Genomic DNA, 24,720 nt, shown 5'->3' with positions numbered 1-24,720 from the left:
AATCATGTTAATTTGCAAGTTATCAGTACTCAAGCCCTGGTATGCATGTAGGAATCTATCTTACCTATGAAGATTTTGAGCCTCTACTCATTGTGCAAGTATCTTCATGTATTAAAGAATGCTTCCACTTCAAGATATCTTTATCGATTGGTGCCATATTTTTTTATAGATTTTGTCAGATGATTGTCATATTTTGTCAGATGACTATTTTTGATGATATAATCATTTTCTTGTCAAAACAGTGACAATAACTAGATGGAGTTAACTTTTTTCCAACAGTCTAATTTTTTGGTTGCATTTTTGTGGCTCATTCTATTTGTGGTATTTTTTATTGTAACTTAGTGGCTTATTTTTGGGATTATGGCAATATTGGAAGTTTCAGAATGTTTTATTGATGAAAGTTTCATGGGTGTAAGAAGTCATAGATTTAGTGCTTCAGGCCATGCCATCATATTTTCACACATGAAAACAGTGGTGAGTCAAGGAAACAGCTTTTTTTAAGTTGACAGTGGGAGGTGATTGTGGGAGTAGCGGAGGTAGAGACATTGCCAAGTTGCAAAAGGTACGCGAGGTTCTGATTGTGAACCCACTTGTGAGGGTTTCACAAACATTTCCAGAACAATCCCTTCTTTTTAAAAGGGTTATATGACAACTTCCCCAGCAAAAGGTTTATAGGGGTATGTGAATGATTGATTTAAATGAATGCTTCTACTCCAGAAAAATGTAATAAATATCTCAGCACAATTAGATTAATACCAACACACTCCAGGTGATGGCATGTGGGTAAGAGGAGGATCAAAAAGATCACTCCACCCTGGGATGCAGGCAAGCAATATGGGCCATGTGCCAACCAACTCCCCCAAAGGCCTGTAGGTCTAAAGAACCATGCACTTAGACAGCCTTGCATGATATGATCCATTACTTTTTGAGTTTTGAAAATTCTGAAATTACTTTTAATACATGATTTTTGGAAAATTTTCAAATAAATGTACTTGAACTTAGCAGTATTTTGATTTTAATTATCTGGCTCATGAGTTTATTTTTTATGAAATTGATGAATATTTTATGCAAATTTAAGCTACTCATTTATGTGAATCTGATGTATCTTAAGATTGTATTATGCATCATATTTACGAGGACATTTAGGCTAAAGAAAAATCACTTATTGGCTGAATGTATTCCACATCAAGTTAATAAAAATTTGGTACTGGCCACATATTTTCATGTAATCAAAATAACATTTTATTTCAGAAATATGTTTAATGAATGCATTCCTATTAAATACCAAGTTATATGTGCTATTATTTTAATCGATACATGCTGGCCAAAAATGAAGGATTTGGTAAAAAAATCACATTAATAATCAAAAAATTAATTATCATTAAGTTTTGATGACACCACTGATTTGTTCCGAAAATAAAGAGACTCACTCTTTTTGTTCAAATTTGACTATTCCCTAAGCAAATCACTAATGAGTCAATGGATCACTCCGAGATGTTGATGTAATGTTCAATGTCTTGAGATGGGAAGTTTCTTTTTTTGAGTTATGACCAATTTTAAGTCTATGGTTATATGTGTAATTTTACTTTAATTTCAGCTGAAACTAGCTTTCAAATGTCTTCTGAAATTTGATTATTTTGTTATGCTTAATATATCAAAGTTGATGAAATAGAAGGAATTCATGAAACTTTACCTTGGTTTCATTGACCTCAACTATTCATTGGTGAATGATAAACCTATAGGTATATAAGATCTCTTCTATTGACGAAAATAGCGCTCCATGGACGGCTTAAGAATCCTCGAGAGATGTAGTATTAACAGTCAAAATGATTCTTGATGCCCTTTAAAAGAGGCACTATTGGAGTGATATATTTGATTTATGAACAATTGTTAATTTCCTAAATACCATGAGCTATAAAGGTAAAGGGAACATGAGATACTACACTATTGAAATGTCTCACATTCATTAAAAGCTTCAGAACTTGGAATGACTAGAATCCATTGCCTACATATCCCTGAACTCTCTACATACATGATTCAACATTTTCAAGCTGAACTATAATTATTAAAGAGTCCCATAGTCCCTCAACAAAATACTTTTTCATTCTTTAAAAGAAGCAGAGAGTAAGTCTAATCATAGTTAAAGTGTTCACCTCAATACTGCGTCCAAGATTAACTTAAAAAATAAAGTATATAAGATGTCAAAATAATAAGTATGCTTTTTTTGTAAGCCCTGTGGGTAATTGAACAAAGTAGAAAAATATCTAGGATGGTTTACAAGGAAAGGTAACGATTTGATAGCTTTTTTCCCTGAGTAAACATAGATTAAAACCTGAGACATACATGGTGCATAGATTTGAATAATACCAGTCACGTGTATCAATCCATGGCTGCTCAAAAATCCAAAAAAAGTTAATATGAGAGATTCACCTGTCAAGGTGACGGTAAAAATATGGAGGTTGAGGATATTGCTGCATTCGCCGTATATCCCCACAAGTTGTTCAACATTAAATAGATCATTTGTTTGGGTATTTTATTACCTAAAGTTTCATACAATGGAATAGCCTTCCCTAAAGGATCTGGATAACAAACACATCGATGACAATATCACCTAAAGTGAAAAACTTCTATTATCAATATATTCGCAAAATGAGTTTTTCCAAGCCATTAAGATATCTGGTCTCTAAACGTCTCAATGTGATATCCAGAGATTTGCATCTCCTCATCGCTCTCTTAAATTCTATCGAGAGAATTTGTTCAAAATTTTCTCACCATCTAGTTGCACTTGTGATGGAGCGCACCAGCTTACTCCATCGGAGACGTCAATGGAGCCGCCATCATCATCCTCAATAGGCCTCTAATTCACATCCAGCCCGATTGGCACACCAGGGCGATAGTCAAGACACCCGGGTTTAATACCCCAGATGAAAGCACGACTGCACCTTCAAATTTTTAATTTCTCGCCGACTCATGCTCCTTTTATTTGTTGTTTTACCATGTTCATGTGTTCATATTGTCGAGTCTGTATCCATCGTGTCATGTTTGTGTTCGTATCATCCCTTGCTGTGTTGTCTTGTGTCGTTGAATACGTGTCAAGAGTTTATATTTATTTTTGTATTGAGGGGGGTCCTATGTATAAGACCCCACCCCTTAGATAGGGCACTTGTGCCTTTAATAAGGGCACCCCTGCCCTTACTATTGGCCATCGTGCCCCTATATAAAGGGCATGATGGACCCCTAGCCGATCAGACCAGGTTTTCTTAGTGCTGAAGTTATTGTCCAGACTTGGTGTCATGAGGGGAGAGAAGGATAGAAGGAGAAAGGAAGAAGAGAATAGAGAAGGGAAAGGAGAAGATGCCACTGCACCCCACCGGATCGCTACCTGCATAGGCCTGTCGGCCTGCCTCTCCACTTATCGGATGCCGGCCAGTCGTTGCTGTGACAAGTGCGACGCTATCTTGCGTTTAGGCAGTGGAATAGCACTCGGGCATTGCCAAGTCGTGTCGCTACTATGCGTGCACCGGTCCCACTACCGAAGGCCTGCGCCGTCAGCCACCCATTCTGACCAACAAGCCGCCTGTGCGCCACCTTGTGTTGACCGTGCACAGTCACACGAATGCTCCCCCACTCTGTCTGGGCATCTTGCCAAGCCACATGCAATCTGCGGACGTGCTACCCCAGCCGAGCAGCTCTCGTGCAATGCACTGCACCGCTCGAGTGCTGTCACCAAATGACTTATCTTCGCTCAGCCGCACCGCATCGGAGTGTAAAATCCGTGCAATTGCACGAACGTTGAGTCTAGCACACTATGTGGGCGACCATTCACTGTGCCATGGTCGCACAGTACCGACACTGGTGGGGTCGGATAACCCGTTGCGTATCTGTAGCATGGCTGAGGGATGATCTTATGCGCCCTCGTGCAGTTGACCAGAATGTCTCTTTCCGCATGGGAAGGGCTTGGACCTTCTCAAGCGAATAGTCATGCCCGCCGCAACCAATAGGAACGATCGACCACTCAGTGCAACCGCCGTGCTGCCACACAGTTGAGAAGCCACACAACACAACCGAAGGTTACGCCAATGGTTGATCTAGTCGCTGCTTGGTTCACGCCCTGTGTCTCTGCAACAATGCCCAATCCGTCATCTACATGACGTGTGATCGACGTCACCACCGGCGTTGCCTACTCACGGTCTTGCCTCAGCATCATCCGTCCACACCTTGCCACTACTTCACTACTGCGTCGACTTGAACAGTCTGGATGCTTGTGTTGTGTGCCATCTGCTTGGTGGTGTGCCACTTTGAGCCGCAATGTTTGCGGCACCACGGAGCCATCACGTCGCTTCATCTCCTGCTAACAGTTGTACTGACTCACACCCATAGAAGAGCTGTTGACCACTGCTCACGTCCACTGATTGACTCTGCTTGTGCCGACCCACCTCTAGATTGTTTGCTGGACTCGGTCAACCGCTTGAGCCACTCTGCCGACGACTGTCTCTGCTTCACTTCCTCATTTCCATCCTCCGATTATCGCTTCAGCGCTGCGCCACGTCCACCTGTTGAGCTACCCATGCTCGAGTCAGTCACACCACCACCGCACTCGCACATACCGGTTCCTGCCGACGAAGACACCGACGACAAGCAACACCACCAATGAGGTATGTCGTTCCCCTTGCTCGTCAGTTATATTACATCCTTCACTATATTTTTTAGCTTTACTCTACCACGCTAAGGTTAGAATAGGTGAGAGATTATCTATCAAAAACCACGAATTAGGTGATTCCTTAGGTATGGGCCAAGCCTGGCCGTTCCGTGCAAGCATCAGCAGAATTGTTCGGCTCGACATTTTAGCCATCGTTGCCGCTTTGATGAGGGACAAAAGGTTACCGTCACCGTCACCAGTTACCCACCTTGGAGCTCATCAAATCCCCATGAGTTGGGGCCCGCGCTTACATCCGCCTCGGATTTTTATCACATCACATAGTCACATATCCTGTTAGGATCTTATCCGTTAGATGATGTCATTGCCGACGTCCGACATCATATCAGTATCTGAGCATCATCTCAATACCCGACCAGACAACAGCCCCGACGACGTCCGACATCATTTTGGTATCAGAGCATCGTCTTGTTACCTGACCAGACGACGTCTCGATGACATCCGGCATCAACTTGCAAGGAGCAAGAGAAGAGAGGTGTCAACCATAAGGAATTAGTAGCATGGTTATGACGTCTGGCATGAACTTGCAAGGAGCAAGAGAATAGAGGTGTCAACCATAAGGAATCACTAGCATCGTACCAACCCATGCTGCCTCTTTTCTCCACCAAAAAGCCGTCCCCTTCTAGCCCTAGTAGTCATTTGTGAGTGAGTTTGCCAGTCCACCTTCCCCAGTTTGCGTCCCACCTAGGCATGAGAGCATAGAAGAAGTACTGGGGGAGATACTTAACGTTGCAGGAAAAGGTGGCACGAGACGACTGTTCCTTATTTGATGGGAGGGCTGCTCCCCTAGATGAAGCACGTAAGGATAAACAAGATGAGCTCCAACAACCCCTCTAGCATGAGCTGTCACCTCAACACGATGCAGTTGGCATTAAGATCTACGTAGTTGAGCTTTCCCCACACTAGGATGATGATGGGGGACCATCCAATTTCAAAGATCCCATCGAACCTGTTCATCGAGCGAGGGCTCACGCACGATACCCAGCCTTCGGAGTACCCGACCTCGTTAACGGGGCAACAAGGTTTGACGTTATCTTTACTTACATTTTCCTTGCTTAGTAGGCCATGCATGTCGGCCACACGCGGCTGCCTACAGCCGCCCAAGTCCGGTTGTTGACGTCCAGGCAGCCCACGATCGCCCTAGGCTGCTTGCGGCCGTCCTGCGGCCACCCAGGTCGCCCACGGTAGCCCAAGCTGCCCGCGGCTGCCCAGGGTTGTCGGCAGTCGTTCGCGGCAGCCCAAGCCGCCCAGGTCGCTTAGGCCCAGACCGCCCACACCACCTAGGGCACTTGCGGCTGCCCGCGACCGCCCAGGTCGCTCAAGCCCACGCTGCTTGCGGCTGTCCGCGGCCGTTGTAGCAGCCTCCAGCAACCACTAGAGGCGCCCGTGGCCACCACAGCAACCCCCACCATAGCACGCGGCCATTTCAACCACCCGCGATTGCCAGTTGTGTACCGTCGCCTTCGTCGTGCCTTGTCATCGCCAACGCGGCCACCAATTGTCTGCCACTGTCGTCGTGCCCTACCATCGCCACAACGGCTGCCAGCCGCCTGCCACCATATTGCCCTACCATCGCCGTTGCAGCCACCTGCCATTTGCCGCCACACCCTGCCGTCGCTGCCGTGCCCTGCCATTGCCGCGCCATTGCTGCAGCGCCCAGTTGTCACCGCGCCCGGCACTACACCTAAAGGCACACTTCGCCACCGCGCTCATGGCTACAGCCATCACCGTGCCTCACCGCCAATGTCCATCGCCGCGGTGCCTCGCCATCGCGCCCGTCACCGTGCCTAGCCACCTACTTGGACCATCGCACCTACTTGCACCACCATGTGTACTTGTGCCGTTGCGCCTCCTTGTGCCTCCGCATTTCCTTGCATCGTCACGCCTACTTGCGCCGTCGCACTTGCTCCGCCACGCCAACTTGTGCCTCCGTGCCTACTTTGCCCCGTCGCGCCTACTTGCGTTGCTGCACCTAGGAGTTGCGTGCTTGCCACTATTGCCAAATCAGACAACGCTCATGCTTAGCGCTACTAGTAAACTCATCTATTCCCCTCTAGGCGTTATATTATTTCCTTCAGTGCCTTTGGACATTTTTTCCACTGCCGGGGTTAGATTAGTGATAGATAGGATTCACATTTTGAGGATTAATATTTCTTTCGGTATGTCCTTGGTTGAGACCGTCGAAGGCGAGCGCAAAAGTGGTAATAGCCGAACTCACACTCGGCCTTTAACCCGACATCCGGATCATCGAGAGCCTAGTGGCATTCCCAGGTCGCACTTACCGTAGCCTATTAGTCGTTGGTGTCCGTCGATGCCGGATTTATACTTCTCATCGACTTTTGTTGTCGCATTATCATTAACATGACATCATCATTAATCATCTCCTCTATATGACATGACTGCACTTGCCCTCCCTTTGGTGTAACACGAGCCATTCGATCCCGGCGTCGGTCGTGTTACATCAACCCACTAAGATATATTGTGATAACAAGTCACCCATGCTATTCTCCTATAATGGTGTGCTCTTGAACTAGTCTCTTCCTATAGGCATAAGGACGTTGTTGTGAAGGAGAGAATTTACAGTGGAATTCTGTATGCAGACCATACTTGATAATGGTGGCATCCTAATTACTATAATTATCTTCTTAATGTTTGTATGTTTATTTGGATTGAAATGATCATCAATGCATTTTTTAAGCAGTAAATGGTGAAATCTATTTTTAAATGACTCCACGTTTTCTGGATTGTCACAATCCATCCATGGATATCCATATACCCAAAACCACCCACCGTTCGGCCTTATTCAAATATAAATAAATAAATATATCGATATATAAGTTATGATATATATATATATATATATATATATATATATATATATATATATATATATATATCCCTAATTATTACTCTTCTCATCCATTCATATTTTTGAAACTTACCCCTAATTTCTTTATGATTTTGATGTATACACATATTTTTCTATCATTATTTTTCTCCTTCTTATTTGACCAAATTTATCTCTGTTACTTTGATTATATAACATTCTTTCTCCTTCCTAGTTACCATATAAAGAGACTTAATTCCCTAATATCAGATCCTGTGGAGATGACCCTTGATCATTACTATCTGGTCATATTTTTTCGGAGTCAATGTTTTATAAATTTATGAATAAAAATAAATTATCAATAATGAATAAACACCTAAATATAATGTTTTCATAAAAAAACTATTATTTTGGATATGGTTACAAAAGATTTCTGCGTAAGATATTTTTATACCATACTTGTCATATGATTGTTCTTTCATAACATTTGACGAAATTTCAAGCTACAAAAACTCGAGTTGTTAAAGTCCTTGTGTTATAATAACTAATTTTGAGCTAATAAGCTTGGAATTTACTATTTTCCAGTTGATTGTATGTAGGTGAATAAAGTAGGAGAGGGCATCGTACACCATTTGATTCAGGGACCACAACCCTTTAAATATGCTTCCCATGTGGTTTTCCAAATCAAAAGTCTTATCCATCACATTGTACATATGTTTGCTCCCATAGTCCTATTTTTATTATAATTTAATCCCAAAATTTGTAGAATATGTTTAATTGTGATATATCTATCATTCTGTTGACATTTCTTTTTTATTTTTTTCCCCTCATTTTTGCTTCTTTCTATAGTCCCTCTCTGTTCCTTTTATTCCTAAGTTTATATTATTCTTATCCATAATCATCCTCTCTCCCCGCGGTCTCTCAAGTTCTTTGGTGGCTTGATCTTGAGGTTGAGGTAGAAAATTCTACTTCTGGATTTTTACTGTAAATCTCATGTGTATATATCACTCTATTCAATTACTTCCACCGTATACATATGCATTACCTCAGAAGGAAAAAAAGAATAATTCACCTAGGAGAATGATCAGTAGGTATCGTTTTCCATGGATAAAAGCTGTTCACAACTTGAATAAATTTAAACTCCTGTTCTGGTATAAACAACTAGAAATTTTGTTTGCAATTAATAATATCTTCCTATTCTATGTGCCTTCTGTTTGTGTGTTGGATAAAATCAGTTCTCTTTGTCCCATCATTATATGAGAAGTGTCTGAGAGTTCATCTTTAATTTGTTAGAATAATTTATTGCAGAATACATACATATATATCTTTTATTGGACCCGAGTGCAGATCCCGTGAAAAAAACTGAGCTTTAGCAAGAAATTTCTGAAAAGATACAAACTAATTCTCATCATTTTGTGCTTATGAAAGAAGCCTAGAAACATAAATGTATGGATGATTAGTATGCTTTTTTCATATACTTTTCTCCTGTTAAGTGGAGAATGAAACTGCCCAATTATTATAGATCTAAAGCAGAATCAAAACGATGTTCCGCAAAACACTCCACTTTCTAAAAATAAAAAACTTCCTATTATGGCTATAGAATATCTAACGGTCTTAAAAATTGTCAGGAGAAAATTTTGAATTCTCCAGAGAGTTAAGTTAAAACAGTAAGCTATGAAACATACCCCGTTGAATTCCACACGTTGAATCAATATTTGTAGATATTGTAGCTTATGCAAAAGCCAAGTGTCATAGGGAGTCAATCCATGTAGTTTGTCTCCCTCTCCTTCTCTCTCTCTCTCTTTTTCTGCGTGCAGATGTTTCTTAAATAACTAGTAACATAGAAAGTATGGTGTGAAAATCATGGTGATGAAAACATTTCAAAATAATGAAATTTAGTAGTTGGGAGACAATGAGAACTTTCGTAACCCCTTTCAGAACTCAAAATTCAGCAGAAGAAGGGGTCCGGGGGAAAGGAATTGCGTCTCTGATGTTGTCTATCCCAGTGGCAAACTGCACCAACCTCTCAAAACCCAGCCCAAACCCAGCATGCGGAACTAGACAAACCATGAAGACCAAAAATTGGAGAAAACTTTATGAATTATTTCAAAGTAAAATAACCAGCTTAATAGTGAGTGTACTGACCAGATCCAAACCGACGGAGATCGAGATACCACCAGAAGCTCTCCTTGTCAAGCTTCAGCTCATCTAACCGGCTCTCAAGATAATCCAATCGCTCTTCCCTCTGGCTTCCACCAATGAGCTCTCCAACCTGATATAGATATTCATTAAAAATCATGTCATCTTGTCGTTCAGATCCCTGACTTAATGGAACAATGTGGCGATGATATGAAGGCTTTAAAAATCTTAGGATTTGGCAATCAGATCACATCGATTAGATTGATAAAACTGATAAAACCGCCTTGTATGTCAATGATAGGATTCCCCAATTAGATCAATGGAATCTGCACATCGAGATTGCTCTGAGTCAACTGAGCAGATCAAGACAGTTGGTTGATTCAAATGGATCAAATGCATGGATCTGAAGTAGAGTTCTACATGGTCCTAATCGATCAATCAATCGATCTGATTTGATCAGATATAGAGAGACAGCTAGTCTGAATTCACAGTTTGATGATGATTCTGATCGATCAAATGGACCAGTTGGATCTATGAACCGATATGATTTTGATTGTTTTAATATTGAGAGAAAGAGAGACAGAGAGAAAGGGAAAGACGGAGAGAAGATAAGAGAAGAGACTGAGAGAGATATTGACGTTAAAGAGAGAAGCATTTCGGTGTCATAATCTTTTTCTCATTGTTCATTTTGCTTACCGATGAAAACAGTCTATTCAAGAAATGGATCATGATTGATCTAAATCCCGATCAATCGAGATGATAAGATTAGTGATCAGTCGAGATGGCATCGAATCATACCAAACCACTGAAGGAGTAAAATAAGGCATACTAATATAAGGAATAAACTACAGGGATCATAAGTCCAATTTTATCCAGTCATCATCATGTCATAGAACAATACCAAAATTTTAAGTTTATTTACCGAGGAAAAAACATAATCAATAAAGTTGCATACCCGTGGAACCAGGAGATCCATGGCAGCAACTGTTTTTCCATCATCGTTTGCCCTCATATAGAAAGCTTTAATATCCTGTATGCGTTTCACCATATAAGAATAATATAATAGAGTCAATTTCATAACCATATGTTAGGTATGCCATACAAGTTCACCTTAGGGTAATCTGTAATTATGACAGGACATCCAGAAAAAGCCTCCTCAGTTATGTATCTCTCATGTTCACTTTGCAGGTCACATCCCCACTTAACCTGCGACAGAGAAAGGAAGTAAAAAACCATAAACATGGTCAAAACTGAGGAATAACATAACTACTTTGCCTTTAAGCAGTGGGGAACAAGTTAGAACTATATAAGTGAAAAGATAAAATAATCCAACAAAGATTCGACAAATATTCCTTCAGAGAAGCAGCCTAACTTGTAAAAGTCAAGGGGATGAGAGAACTACCGGGAATTCAAATTTCCTTTTTGCCTTAAGCAGAAGGTCCACTGCATCTGTATATGTCAGATGAACAAAGTCCTTCTCCGCAACATCCTACAAGTTTGAAGAATGAGATTTACGAATAACTTTTTCATGAAGTAATTAATGACATTTAGTTAAATAACAAAATTTAAACCAAAAGGAAAATGAGCAGAGCACATACATTCAGCCTGTCTAGGATGCCCTTTTCAATCCATGTGTTAAAGAAATCCATATCTTCCTTACAGTTCTCAAGTATATATCTCACCTGTTGGCAAAAATAAACAGTTAACCATAAAAGTTTAGCTCATTACAACAAAATAGCAAGAGAAAAAATCCCTTGCCGAATAGAAAGGAAGAAGTGGCGAAAAGTGACCTACTACGTACTGGAGATATGCTGTAGCACAGGCCATGTCATCATGCAAATCCGCAAATGCGAGCTCAGGTTCAATCATCTTTAGGGTAAAGAAAAGGAAAAAGGAAACAAGTTACGGCTACAGAGTTAATGGACACACAACTATATATAAAAGCATCAATCTAAACCAAAATTTTTAAAATGTTCAAGTACCCAGAATTCAGCTAGATGTCTGGAGGTGTTGGAATTCTCTGCCCTAAAAGTAGGACCAAACGTGTACACCTGTCACAACAAAAATTAGAAATTGAAAAAACTACTCTTAATTATAAGATGATCCCAAGAAAAACATGCTCACTTACATCAGAGAGAGCAGTTGCATATGTTTCACCGTTAAGTTGCCCTGAGACCGTAAGGAACGTAGGTTTTCCAAAGAAGTCCTACCAAACCAATGATAAGTTTTGACAGAAATAAATGAAAGTGTACCCTTCAAAGGCAATCATCGTTTGAATGACTGAACAGCACATAAACTGTTAGCGCACACATATATATATTTTCTTGTTATATGCACATTTACCTTTTTGCCCTTATGTGTGTCTTCTAGATGGCCTCTCATAAAAGGGGCAATATTGTAAAAACCCATATTAACATCTCAAATAGAGACGTGTGGGCGTCCTAGAGAATAGAAGGTTTTCTTTCTCTTCTTGGGTTAACCCTAACAGCCGCCAAGGGTTACTGAGTGCAAGACCGACATGGTATCAGAGCAAGGAGCTTACTTGTGTTGATCGATCAAGAACGGGGTACGCGATTGAGCTGGGGATCTGTTTCCACCTTGGAGGGTTGGCGTGGAGTTGTTGTCGGCGTTGAGTGCCGGGTGACGAAGTCTGGAGTTGCTGTTTGGCGTGGAGCTGGAGCTGTCTGGAGTTGCTGCTTGGCATGGAGCTGGCGTGGGCTGTTGAAGTTGCTGTTGCACTGTCTGGAGCTAGAGCTCTCTGGAGTTGCTGCTGGGCATGGAGCTGCTGGCGTGGAGCTGGAGAGGTTGTGGTGTGGCTGCTGGCGTGGGCTGTTGAACGCAGAGTGACGCTGTCCGGAACTAGAGTGTCAGGTGACACTGTCTGAGCAGGAGTTACTGAAGGGTGTCCTGTGCAAACCGGAACCAGAGTCCGTGGTGGGCGGCATTTGGCGTACTGTGCTGCACTGCACATTGATTTAAACCAAGTAGAAGATGGTTTCTTCCAGTGCGGTTGAGTCCTCACATGGCACGGAAGAAGACCGAGGAGTTACCTCTTACTCAGTATCGTCAGTTATACCACCAGTCGCCGAGCCACTTCGTTATAATGGGCGCAATTTTGATCAGTGGGGGCAGATGGTGGAGCTCACACTACTTGGCAGGGGGCTGGATGATCACTTAGTTTCTGAGGTTGATCCCTACGACCCAACATATAAGGCATGGAAGAGAGATGATGCCAATGTTCATGTTTTCTTGCTGGGAAGCATGACCAAAGACGTACTTCCAAAGTTGTCATTCTTGAAGACTGCCAAGCAGATCTGGGACTATGTTCGGAAGACAGCTCTAAAACGTAGTACTGTGTGGAGGACATCTGACCTAGTGGTGAAGGCCTGGAGCGTCCAACAAGGAGACAGGTCAGTCACTGAGTATGTGAATGAATTACAATCCATATGGTTGGAACTGGATTATTACAGACCAATTTTAAATTCAGATGAATGGGAATATACACTTCGTGATCGGATGTTTAAATTTCTAATGGGGCTGAATACTGAGTATGAAATGCTGCGGGGACAGATTCTCAATTATGAACGAGTACCTGATCTTGAACAGGCGATTAATATAGTGCTGAAGGAGGAGAATCGCCGTCAGCAAGCAATCTCGGGAACTTCCAAGGAAGAGAATGGAGCAGGATTGATGGTTAAGTCTAAGGAGCATAAGCCTCCAACTGAGCAAAATCAAAGTGGTGCTAGTCGAACTAATACTCAGGGAACTCATGATGCACATCGCAAAGAGAAACAATATCAAGGAAAAGGTTATCAGAACAGTGTTGTGTGTCATTATTGCAAGAGAAAGGGGCATATCAAGGATAATTGTTGGGACTTACATGGGCGGCCACCAAGAATGCAATCACACTCTGTCTCGGCTCAGGAAGATCAAAAAAGAGAAAAGGAGATGTGTGACTCCAGCCCGGGCGGATCCAGTGGTACATGTGTTGAGTTCAAGCGAGACAAAGATGAGATGAACATTCTCAGAGAGGAGTTAGAGAAGTTGAAGGCGTTAGTTGGCTCTACCTCCATGGCGAAATCTAGCTGTCCACCTGGTAAGCATGTAAATTTTAATGATCATCTTTATTTGGTCTGGATTTTAGACTCTGGAGCTACAGATCATATGACACCATATCGATCAAAGTTTATTCTTATACTCTTTATGAAGGGGGCAGGAAGGTGTTCACTTCCGGCGGCGAAGTCCTGCCGGTAATTGGTATTGGTGATGTAAATATCAATAATCTGGGAGTTCTTAAAAATGTTTTACATGTGCCAAATTTGAAGGCACAATTAATGTCTCCTCAGCGCCTGGTACAAGATGTCAATTGTGCAGTAACTATTGATTGTACTGGTTGTTTTGCATATGATAAGGCAAGGAACTTGAAGATTTCACTCTTTAAGGAGAGGAATGGACTTATTTACGTGACGGGTGAAGCGAAGGCGGGAATGATGGTGACCGCCCAATCTACGGGAAGGAACGATGACAAGCAAATTGAAGAATTTAAAGTTTTGCATTTTCGTTTGGGACATCCATCTTTTGGGGTGATGAAACATATTTTTCCTTCATATGCAAAGAACCTTGGTATTTCAAATGTAATGTGTGAATCGTGTCAATCTGCAAAACATAAAAGAGCCTCTTATAGTGGGAATGGAGAAAGGAGTAATATTCCCTTTGAACTTGTTCATGGGGATGTGTGGGGACCAGCCCCCATAAATTCTCTCAACGGAGCAAGATGGTTCTTTATTCTGATTGATGATTGTACCAGGTTATCTTGGGTGCACCTACTTAAGCACGAGTCGGAGGTGACAGGTGTTATACAGGATTTCTGCATCAGAGTAAAAAATTAGTTCGATGTTTCAGTAAGAAAGTTCCGTTCTGGTAATGCAAAAGATTTTTTTAATGAGAGGCTGGCCTCATTCTTCCGGATGAAAGGAATTGTATAGGAGTCCTCATGTGTTAATACTCCACAGCAAAATGGAGTCGCAGAGAGAAAAATAGGACATGTGGTGAATACAGCAAGGACACTTCTTTATCATTACAATGTGCCCAAGTACTTGTGGGGAGAAGCTATACTTACTGCTGTGCATCTAATTAATCGTTTGCCCTCAAAAAGTCTAAACTATGAGAGTCCTGTCGATATCATTTCTAAAGCCTTTCCTCTGATTAAGTTGAAGACTCATTTGAAGCCCCGAATATTCGGATGTACTGCATTTGTCCACGAGCAGAAGGTGGTCGATAAATTCAGTCCAAGAGCAGTTAAATGTGTGTTTGTGGGCTACTCACAAGGGAAGAAGGGATACAAGTGTTACGATCCCTAGTCAAAGAAAATGTATATCTCTGCTGATGTGATATTCCACGAAATGGAACCGTTCTTTAAAGATGAGACCGAAGTACCAGACCAAGTTCAGTTACAAGACCAAGGTAATGTATTCGAAGGTGGAAGAGCATATGACATCCCTATACATGTTAATGATGAAGCTGTTTTCGGGAATAGAACTCAAGTGGAAGCAATTGAAGAAACAGTCGTATCTGACCCGGTAACAGAAGAAGTACGAGATGATACAGCTCAATATGAAGAAGAAGTTGCAGATCAGCTTGAAGAATCACAGGTGGAGATATCGAGTCGAAGTAATGATTATGGATGGCCTATAGCACTACGCAAAGGAACACGGACATGCACTCAAAGACCAAGGTATCCTCTCTCTAATGTTGTGACATATGAACACTTGCCGTCTGAGTTTCAAGCATTCTTGACAAAGTTAGATAATACTCATATTCCTAAATCAGTGAATGAGGCGTTGGCTGATGAAAAATGGAGAGAGTCTATGGATATTGAGATGGATGCACTGACGAAGAATGGAACTTGGGAGATTGTCGATCTTCCCCAGGGCAAACGTCCAGTTGGGTGTCGATGGGTATACACCATAAAGTACCGTGCTGATGGAACAATAGAAAGGTATAAAGCCAGGTTAGTGGCCAAAGGGTATACTCAATGCTATGGGATTGATTATGAGGAGACTTTTGCACCCGTGGCAAAGTTAGATACAGTCCGTGTGTTGATCGCAGTGGCAGCATCTCGTGGATGGAGATTGCATCAATATGACGTGAAGAATGCATTTCTTCATGGGGAGCTGGAAGAAGAAATTTATATGCAGTTACCTCCTGGATATTATTCACACTTGGCCGCATCTAAAGGGTGCAGGTTAAGACGAACATTGTATGGACTAAAGCAGTCCCCACGTGCATGGTTTGGGAAGTTCTCGCAGTCATTGAAGAATATGGGATATGTGCAGGGAAATGGTGATCACACCCTATTTGTGAAGCAGTCCTCAAGAGGACACGTTTGAGTTCTGCTTGTATATGTGGACGACATCATTATTGCTGGTGATGATGAGCAAGAAACAGATGCGTTGAGTAAACGTCTATCTGAGCAGTTTGAGGTCAAATCTCTGGGACAGTTGAGGTATTTCTTGGGTATTGAGGTTGCATACTCAAAAGAAGCTATTTTCATTTGTCAGCGGAAGTACATTATTGACTTACTGGAAGAAACTGGAATGAGTAATCGTAAACCATGTGCAACCCCAATGGAAGCAAATCTGAAATTAGGCAGATGTGAGGGTGCAACTCCTGTGAATAAGGAGAAGTACCAAAGACTGATTGGAAGACTTATCTATTTAAATCATACTAGACCAGACATTGCATTTGCTGTGGGACTTCTGAGTCAGTTTATACAGAGTCCGAGAGAGCCTCATTGGCAGGCTGCAACTCGTGTATTGTCGTACTTAAAAGGCACAGCGGGACATGGGCTGATGTTCAGGAAACATGGTGGCATTGACATGGAAATTTATACAGATTCAGATTATGGTGGTTCATTGAGCGATCGGAGATCAACTACTGGCTATTGTGCGTTTCTTGGTGGAAATTTGGTTACCTGGAAGAGTAAGAAGCAACCAGTTGTGGCGTTGTCAAGTGCAGAGGCTGAATACAGAGCACTAAAAAAGGGTATTTGTGAAGGACTCTGGTTGAGAATTATTTTGAGCGATCTACGGATACTCACGACAGAGCCCATCAGCGTCTATTGTGATAGCAAGTCGGCTATAGACATAGCTCATAATCCAGTGCAGCATGACCGAACAAAGCATATTGAAATTAATAGACACTTCATACGAGAAAAGATTGATCAGAAGAGTATTCAATTGCTGTATGTGCCTACAACTCAACAAGTAGCCGATCTTCTCACTAAAGGGTTGCAAGGAGCTCTGTTTCAGCAGCATATGTCCAAGCTGGGAGTTAGAAGCCTCTACCTACCAGCTTGAGGGGGGCTGTTAGCATGCACACATATATATATTTTCTTGTTATATGCACATTTACCTTTTTGCCCTTATGTATGTCTTCTAGATGGCCTCTCATAAAAGGGGCAATATTGTAAAAACCCATATTAACATCTCAAATAGAGATGTGTGGGCGTCCTAGAGAATAGAAGGTTTTCTTTCTCTTCTTGGGTTAACCCTAACAGCCGCCAAGGGTTACTGAGTGCAAGACCGACATAAACTGTTAAAGTTCTTCGTAAAATTTCCCCCAGGATTTGAGAAGGATGTTCCCAGAGACACTTTCATATTAATAAGATAATATATACAAATAAAATATCTGGCTTCACCGAGATGCATATATATTCGACTTAACATTGAATATATGAAGAAAACTGGTACTGGAAATCAAACAAAGATATTGTTAAGCATAAAAATATTGAGCACATGCTGTAGGGTCTCAGAAAGATGAAAAAATGGAAGGACAAACAGCCAAGAAGCACACCTGGGACCAGTCAACCTTGCCATCCTTGGTTTGAGGAATCTTATCCACCGGGGTATCAGTACCTTCTTTAGAAGCAGGAATCTTCAAACCAACATGAGGATGATGGCTTCAAAACCATGATTTTAGTGGAAAAAAATGATAGCTCTCAAACACAAAATATTAAATCTTGAAAAGAGAAACAATTAAAATCATGGTCAAAACATGACTCCGAGTCATCATCCAAAAAATATTTAGAGAACAAGAAAAATTTAGCGCTAAATCCCTTGGAATAATTCCTCCTCTCTCCCTCCCACAAGTAAAACTTACAACCCTCACGGCATCTGCCATGATAGTCAAATCCATTTAAATAGCAGCCATTGCAATACATACCAGAGTAGTGACGCAGAACTGTTCCCCTGCTCCTTCACAGTCTGATCCAGTAATGATCGGACTTGAGACCCAAGTGAACCCATTCTCTTGGAAAAATTTGTGAGTTGCATACGCTAAAGCATTCCGCACCCTAGCAACCTGAAGAGAATTTTAAGAATAGACTCTCAGCACTATGAGATGAAGAAAACAGAACGATATTTCTATTTCTGTCACAAAATCTGGGTATTATGATGGACGGCTATTTTAACTGAAATTTCCAAACATATAGTAACAGCTTGGGGAACTAACTGCTCCGAATGTATTTGTTCGAGGACGAAGGTGCGCAACAGTTCTTAAGAATTCCCGGGTTGCTCTTTTCTTTTGAATTGGGAATGCTGAAGGATCACAATTACCAATCTGCAAAGTCAGAGAAGCTTAAGTAAGCTGCCCGCAGTAGAAATACAAATTATTCCCATATTGGAAAGCTATCAAATAGACTTGCTAAACATCACAAACTCTCACTCTATTTACATTACTTTATACCACCATAGCAACCATGGACATGATGGAACTAAGCGTTTCTGTCGTTATCCCCATTTTCTTCAAATAATGGAAATTATGAGAATAAAAGATTATTGGAGAGCATCTTGAACTAGATTTTAATTGCTTTTCTTTCCTAAAGTGAGAAACTACTCTACCCTCTTTCTTCAGACTAAGCATTTTGTCCTCGCACAGTTGAAGTAAAAGTAAGGACATGGCAGTTTTACCACAGAAAGTTTTTCCACTCTCAGCTCCACCTTCTGCTTTGATCCTTGGCTGCCAACTAAAATCCCCTCAACAGCAATGGATGCTCCAGTTGTGACGACGCCTGCCTCCACCTATTAATATGTTTTTTTAAAAAAATAATAATACAACGAACGCTTGAGAAGGAAAATTACATTTGAGTCAACATTGTCCTCCTTTTTTTCCAAAACCCAGATTGGATAATCAAAATAGTCCTCATCGATAAAGTAAAACTTGAACGCTTTTTTTTCAGAAAAAATTGAAGTCGTATCTTAGTTTTTGCCCAATAAGTCGAGGTGAATTCCTTTAAATTGACGTCAAAATCCTACACTTTCAGGTACGAAAGAACGAAGAAAAACAGTCATAATCGAAAGATTGAACAAAGAAAGGGGCGGAGAGAAAAGGCAGAATATATTCGAAGTAATTCTTAATCCAGAGTCCGGTCACCTGATTCATAGCCAAATCTCCAGGCAAAAAAAGAACATAGCTAAAACACAATGACAGAAGAATAACGAAAGAAGATTTTAAGAAAATCATTCACTGGTTTTCCTCTTGATACCTGCTCGTAACCTTCCGCCTCTGAGTTCACCACACATTGCATGTTGGACAGACACGAACCATCATTCACCTGGGAATCCGCCAATTATGACACGTAATTTTCGTAAAAACCAAAAATAATAGATATTGAAGAGCGCGCAAAACGAACGAATCTAATTAAAACACGACAAGTGACACTCTTTGGACAGAAATCAAGGAACAAGAACAAACCTCTATAAAAGTGACACTTCTCTGGACCCTACACGTTCTCACCCAACCCCTGACGGCGAGCTTCTGCCCAACAAGGCTCAATCCTTCGTCCGGCCCGCCCTTAATCTCCTTAACAGTCTGCCGTTTCCGGAACTTCTTGACATTCCCACCAGAAGGCACCCCTTCCTCCGAAATTTCCGCAATCTGGCTGTCAGCAGCAACAGTGCCACGGCAAAATCGGCGGAAACCCACGAACCCTTGTTGATCCGAGAGCCGCGGAGCTGAAATTCTTCCGGAAAAGGGTCGCGCAGGCTGCGAGAAATTAAAGTTTAGGGCTTGATTTCTTTGCCCCGATCGTCTGAAAGCCGCGCCCAACGTGCAGAGGACGAAGAAGCGAGCGGAGGAACGAGTAGTTGAACGAACGGGGAAGGAGAGCGCCGCCGCCGCTGAAGCCATTGACCTTCACACCTCGCAAACTCCTCCCCGTTCTACCACTGACAAAGAATCAAACGGATAAGAGGCGCCTCCCGCGTCAGAGAAAACACGCTCCAACGGTCGGTACTGGCTTCGGTTCCCTACTTAACCGTCATCCGTCATCCGTCCATAAAGATCATCCTACGTCTGTGCTGTCCTCTGTCACCTGTATAGTTCCGGATCGTCCCAGACATGGACGATGGACGATACGGGACAAATTTTGTCCCGTCTGATGTCCGGATTTAGTGCAGGGATGAAGGACGGGATGAATTTTCTTTGGATGGTAAGAAAACCGTCCTGTCCAGTCCTCCCGGTACAAATTTTCGTCCTGTCTGGGAAAAAAACCGTCCTATCCCTCGTCCGGGACAAAAAAAACCCGTTTTATATTGAGTTCCAGGCGACGGGGTCGCCTCCGGGACGTCTCCGTGCTTGGCGTAGGCGTCGATGAGGGAGCTTTCGACGAAGAGGCTATCGCCATGGCCAGAGCGGAGGAGGAAGGTGTGGAGCTGAAGAACAACGAAGAGGCTACAGTGGAGGAGGAGGCCGCGGCAGAGGCGAGCGCGGTGGGAAAGGAGAAGCGGTTGGGAAGAACACCGGCGGAGCACATGTTGAGGAAGAGGCGGAGGGCGGTGGGGGGTCGCTGTTGTGGGTGAGCCCGGCCGCCATTAAATTCTAGAGGACGGAGTTGGAGTTGCGCTGAGGGAGGAAGGGAGTGGAAGAGGCGCAGGGCTACGTTGGGGAGGCCGCACATGGAGAAGACGTCGACGAGGCAGGCGACGACGAAGGCGCATGCGGCGAAGCAAGATTTGAAGGCGAGGGCGAGGAGCTGCTGGCCTCCGCAGAGGAAAAGCTGGTTGGCTGATAAGCCGAAAAATCACGTAAAATTACGTGGTCGTTGCACTTTTTAGACTTATGCAATAAATTTATAATTCCCTTAATTACTAAACAAGAATATAGAGCAAGCAAGGGGTCGATCCGCAAGGAGGCAACAATTCAGAATTTTCAAACAATTTTTATGAATCAAGTCAAGTAATTTTGAATTTTGCAATATTTAATTCAATTAATATTAAATAATATTCTTAAAATAATCAAAATTAAGTAAAACTTAATTTTGATTTCGGTCAGATAATTCCAGATAAGAATATTATTATTATTTTAAGCTCATAAAAATATAAATTATTAATTTCCCAATTTAATAAAATTTATAATAATTTTCAGAATTAAAATTGGGAAATTAATAATCAAGAAAGTGATTTTTCAATTGGAGTTCAAAATGGATGAATTTTTGGTTCAAATTTTATTTTTGGGTTTTTATATATTAAATTAAATTCCTAAACAATAAAAACCGAAATCTACAGAGAGAAACAAATCAAATTAACCTAGAGAGAGAAAGTGAAGAAATTGGGGAAAGCCCCAATTTCGACCCTAAATTAAAAATGTAATGAAGCAGAAATGTCCTAAAATGATTAAGAATTAATTATCAAAAGTCAGATCTCAAATCCAAATCAAAAACAAGTGCTGATGCATTCAAAACATGAATCTAGGGCATGTACATTTCGCCCATGCCAAGGCGTTTTCGAATCGTTCTAGAAGATGATCAAATACAATTCAGAAACTTACAAATTTGATAAAGAGATCCAGATCTGACGACTTCCAGAATGCCTCCTGTGTCCTTCCTGGCCAATTTCTTGGGGAGAGCCTCCAAAAGTGAATTTTGCCTTTTTTTCTGACCTCTATTTAAAGATCCAACCGTCTAGATTGTAGAGGAGGAAAAGACGAACCTGCCCTCAAAATTTCAGCCCAATCGGAGTTGTAGATCTCAAGATATCGCAGTTTTAGTGAGATCAAATGTGGGCCGTTGGATCTCTTTTATTTTCTCTAAAAAATCGGAATTTCCTATTGGCTGGGCTTGATTTTCTCGCTTTCCGTGTTTCGGGACACGTGCACCCTCGTTGTCCGCGTTGGCCGCACTTTCTGACTTTTCAAATCTCTCTCCTCCTATTAAATATCTTTTCTTCTCTCTCCTCTCTAGCCGCTCTACTCTCTCTTCTCTCTCTTTCGCTTTTCTCTCTCTCTCTTTTAATCACTCTATTTGACTTTTCCTATCTCTCTCCTCTCTTCTCTCCTTTCTTATTTAATTAATATATCCCTTCATTCGCCCGAATTTCGGGCGAATGACGTGGATATTCATTTTAAATGCATTTAAAATGCAAAATAAATAATCAATATATTATTTAATTAAATAAAAATCATTTCTTGCCTAAATAATGGTCAGAAAAATTCAGAAAAATTCATAAAAATATGGGAAAAATTCAGAAAAATCAGGAGATGATTTACTGACCTTAAACCAAGCAAATAAAATCATGTAAAAATATTTCTTCACTGAAACAATGTCAAATTCCATGTAAAAAATGATAAAAAATATGAAATAATAGAAAAACGACATGTTAACTGATTTCAATGTATTTTATCATGATAACATGCAAATATGACCATTAAAACACATAAATAGAATGTATAATTCAGTAATTAAGTATATTAATTTGCATGTTATCATTGGCCCAGTGGCAAAGGGCCGTAACAAGAAGGTAGCGGTCTGGGAGCAGCTCGCAATGCAGCCTTCGTCGGAGAACATCAGCCATCATGGCGGAGCGCCGCCGCTGGACGGAAAAAGAAGGTCAGCCGGCTTTAATTTTAATATATTAATATGTGTTTTTCTAAGTTTTTTTGGGAAATAAGGAGGAGAGAGAATGTGAATTGTAATAGCAAGGCCACGTGGCTACATCTGCACCGTCAGATGTGAATCCGGCGATTATTCATCCAGATTCATCCTTCCATCATCCAAGACCTTCAAACGGATGGTTTCTTCGTCCCACAGGACAAATTCTGTCCTGTTTGGTGGTCCTCGCGACAAATTTTTGTCCATAATTTTGTCCATATCCTTTGATGTTTTGTCCACTTGGACGAAAAAATGTCTGTCTGGAGGTCTCAGACAAAAAAACTGTCCATCCACGACCCTGCACTGATTCCGAATGTCAGATGAGATGATCTTTGTCCCGTCCTATCCTTCGTCGACGTCCCGAACAATCCGGAACTATACTAGTGCAAGGACGCGGACGGGACGGTTTTTTCATCCTAGGAGAAAAATATCATCCTGCCCGCAAGGTTGGACAAAAGCCGGAAAGGAAATTCATCACGAGACCTCAGAAGAGACAAACAATCGTCCTATTTGAAGGTCTTGGACGAAAAAACCATTCGGTCAGTGTCCTTGCACTGATTCCGGACATCGGACGGGACGATCTTTGTCCCTCGTCCCGTGCGTCGTCCATGTCCAAAACGATCCGGAACTATACTACTGCAGGGACACAGACGAGATGGTTTTTTCATCCCAGGATGAAAAAATCTTCCCGTCCGCCAGGTTGGACGAAAACCGGGATGGAAATTCATCCTGAGACTCTAGAAGAGACGAAGTAATCATCCCATCCGGAGGTCTAGGATGAAAAAACTGTTCCCCCCCCATCGCTGTAGTGATTCCAGACGTCAGACATGACAGTCTGCGTTACATCCCATCCATCGTCCACGTCCTAGACAATCTGGAACTATAGTCACCTGTTCCTAACGAGCATCTGACATGTATCATCTTCCGTCACCCATCAATCATGATCACTAGACATCGGTACTATCATCCGTCACCTATCCCTCATCATTATCCGATATTGGCACCAGAGTCCGTCACCCTTCCCTAATGATCATTCGACGCAAGTTGCATCATCCGTCATCCATCCCCAGCGATCGTCTAACATCTGTATTGTCTTTCGTTATCCATCTCTAATGATCGCGTTATATAACTATTGTCTTCTTTCACCCTTCCTAACAATCATCTGACATCCGTATATTATTTTGTCAACCCTGCCAGACAATTGTCTGATATCCATACCGTATTTTGTCACCTGTACTGTGGGATCTTTTGACATCAGTATCGCCATCCACTACCCATCTCTCATGATGGGTACCGATGGATTTTTTCTCAACTGCATTCACAATGGTACCGTCATTTGTTCCACCCTACTAGTCATATGTAGACATGGTCGTTCTGTTCTGTTCGTTTAAAATGAACAAAAAATTCACACAAACGAACGGCACAAGGGTCTATTCGTTGTGCTGTTCTCTTTATGTGCGAATATTAGAACAGATGTTCGAACATTTCGCACAATTCGCACAAATTTGCACAAATCGAACAAATTCGCACAACTGAAAAAATTTGCACAAACAAAAAAATTCGCACAAACCGAACAAATTCGCACAAAACGAACAAATTTGCACAACCGCACAAATTCGCACAACCCACAAATTCGCACAAACCGAACAAATTCGCACAACCAAACAAATTCACACAAAACGAACAAAAATTCGCACATAAAGTGAAAACTTGCATACATTGGTCGTAAATTGCATAAAATTGCATAGTGTTGGGAAAAAATTGCTCTGCCCTTAGCAAAGTATAGTAAATTAAAAATATTCTAAGTTATTATATATTTAAATGGAGAGTTTATTAGGGTGTGTTTGTTATCTTGATGAAATAGTTTACTAAGATGTTGGCAAATTCCAAAAGGTGATAAGAGCGAGGAGAAATTTTAATTAATATTATTATAAGATGAATAGAGATTTTAGTAGGAAAGGTATTATAAATTTTAAATAAGAGATAAATCAATTAAATATATAAATTGAGAGTTTAAATGTCTAAAATGATAAAGAAATGAGCATAATAATGTATTATATATAAAGGGGCAGCATTTTTTAAATGAAGTTCCAGAAGTTGGAATTCAACCAA

The 24,720-nt window shown here is 41.5% G+C and overlaps 1 protein-coding gene across 1 annotated transcript; it reads right to left on the bottom strand.

Moving 5' to 3' along the window:
* Positions 1-9,394: 9,394 nt before the first annotated feature.
* Positions 9,395-19,932, bottom strand: NS1 (Class II aminoacyl-tRNA and biotin synthetases superfamily protein). Its single transcript, XM_078592013.1, has 15 exons — positions 19,437-19,932; positions 19,228-19,296; positions 18,653-18,763; positions 18,195-18,302; positions 17,907-18,044; positions 17,538-17,618; positions 11,812-11,889; positions 11,666-11,734; positions 11,478-11,552; positions 11,282-11,365; positions 11,086-11,172; positions 10,794-10,889; positions 10,639-10,713; positions 9,690-9,816; positions 9,395-9,601 (listed from the first exon to the last, which is right to left on the bottom strand). The coding sequence occupies exons 1-15, from the start codon at positions 19,869-19,871 to the stop codon at positions 9,486-9,488; spliced, it is 1,749 nt and encodes a 582-aa protein (XP_078448139.1). The 5' UTR covers positions 19,872-19,932; the 3' UTR covers positions 9,395-9,485.
* Between the last annotated feature and the right edge of the window lie 4,788 nt (positions 19,933-24,720).

This window comes from Wolffia australiana, chromosome 2 (assembly GCF_029677425.1).
Source record: "Wolffia australiana isolate 7733 chromosome 2, ASM2967742v1".
Classification (NCBI taxonomy): Eukaryota; Viridiplantae; Streptophyta; class Magnoliopsida; order Alismatales; family Araceae; genus Wolffia; species Wolffia australiana.
This window is presented reverse-complemented; position numbering and strand designations above follow the sequence as displayed.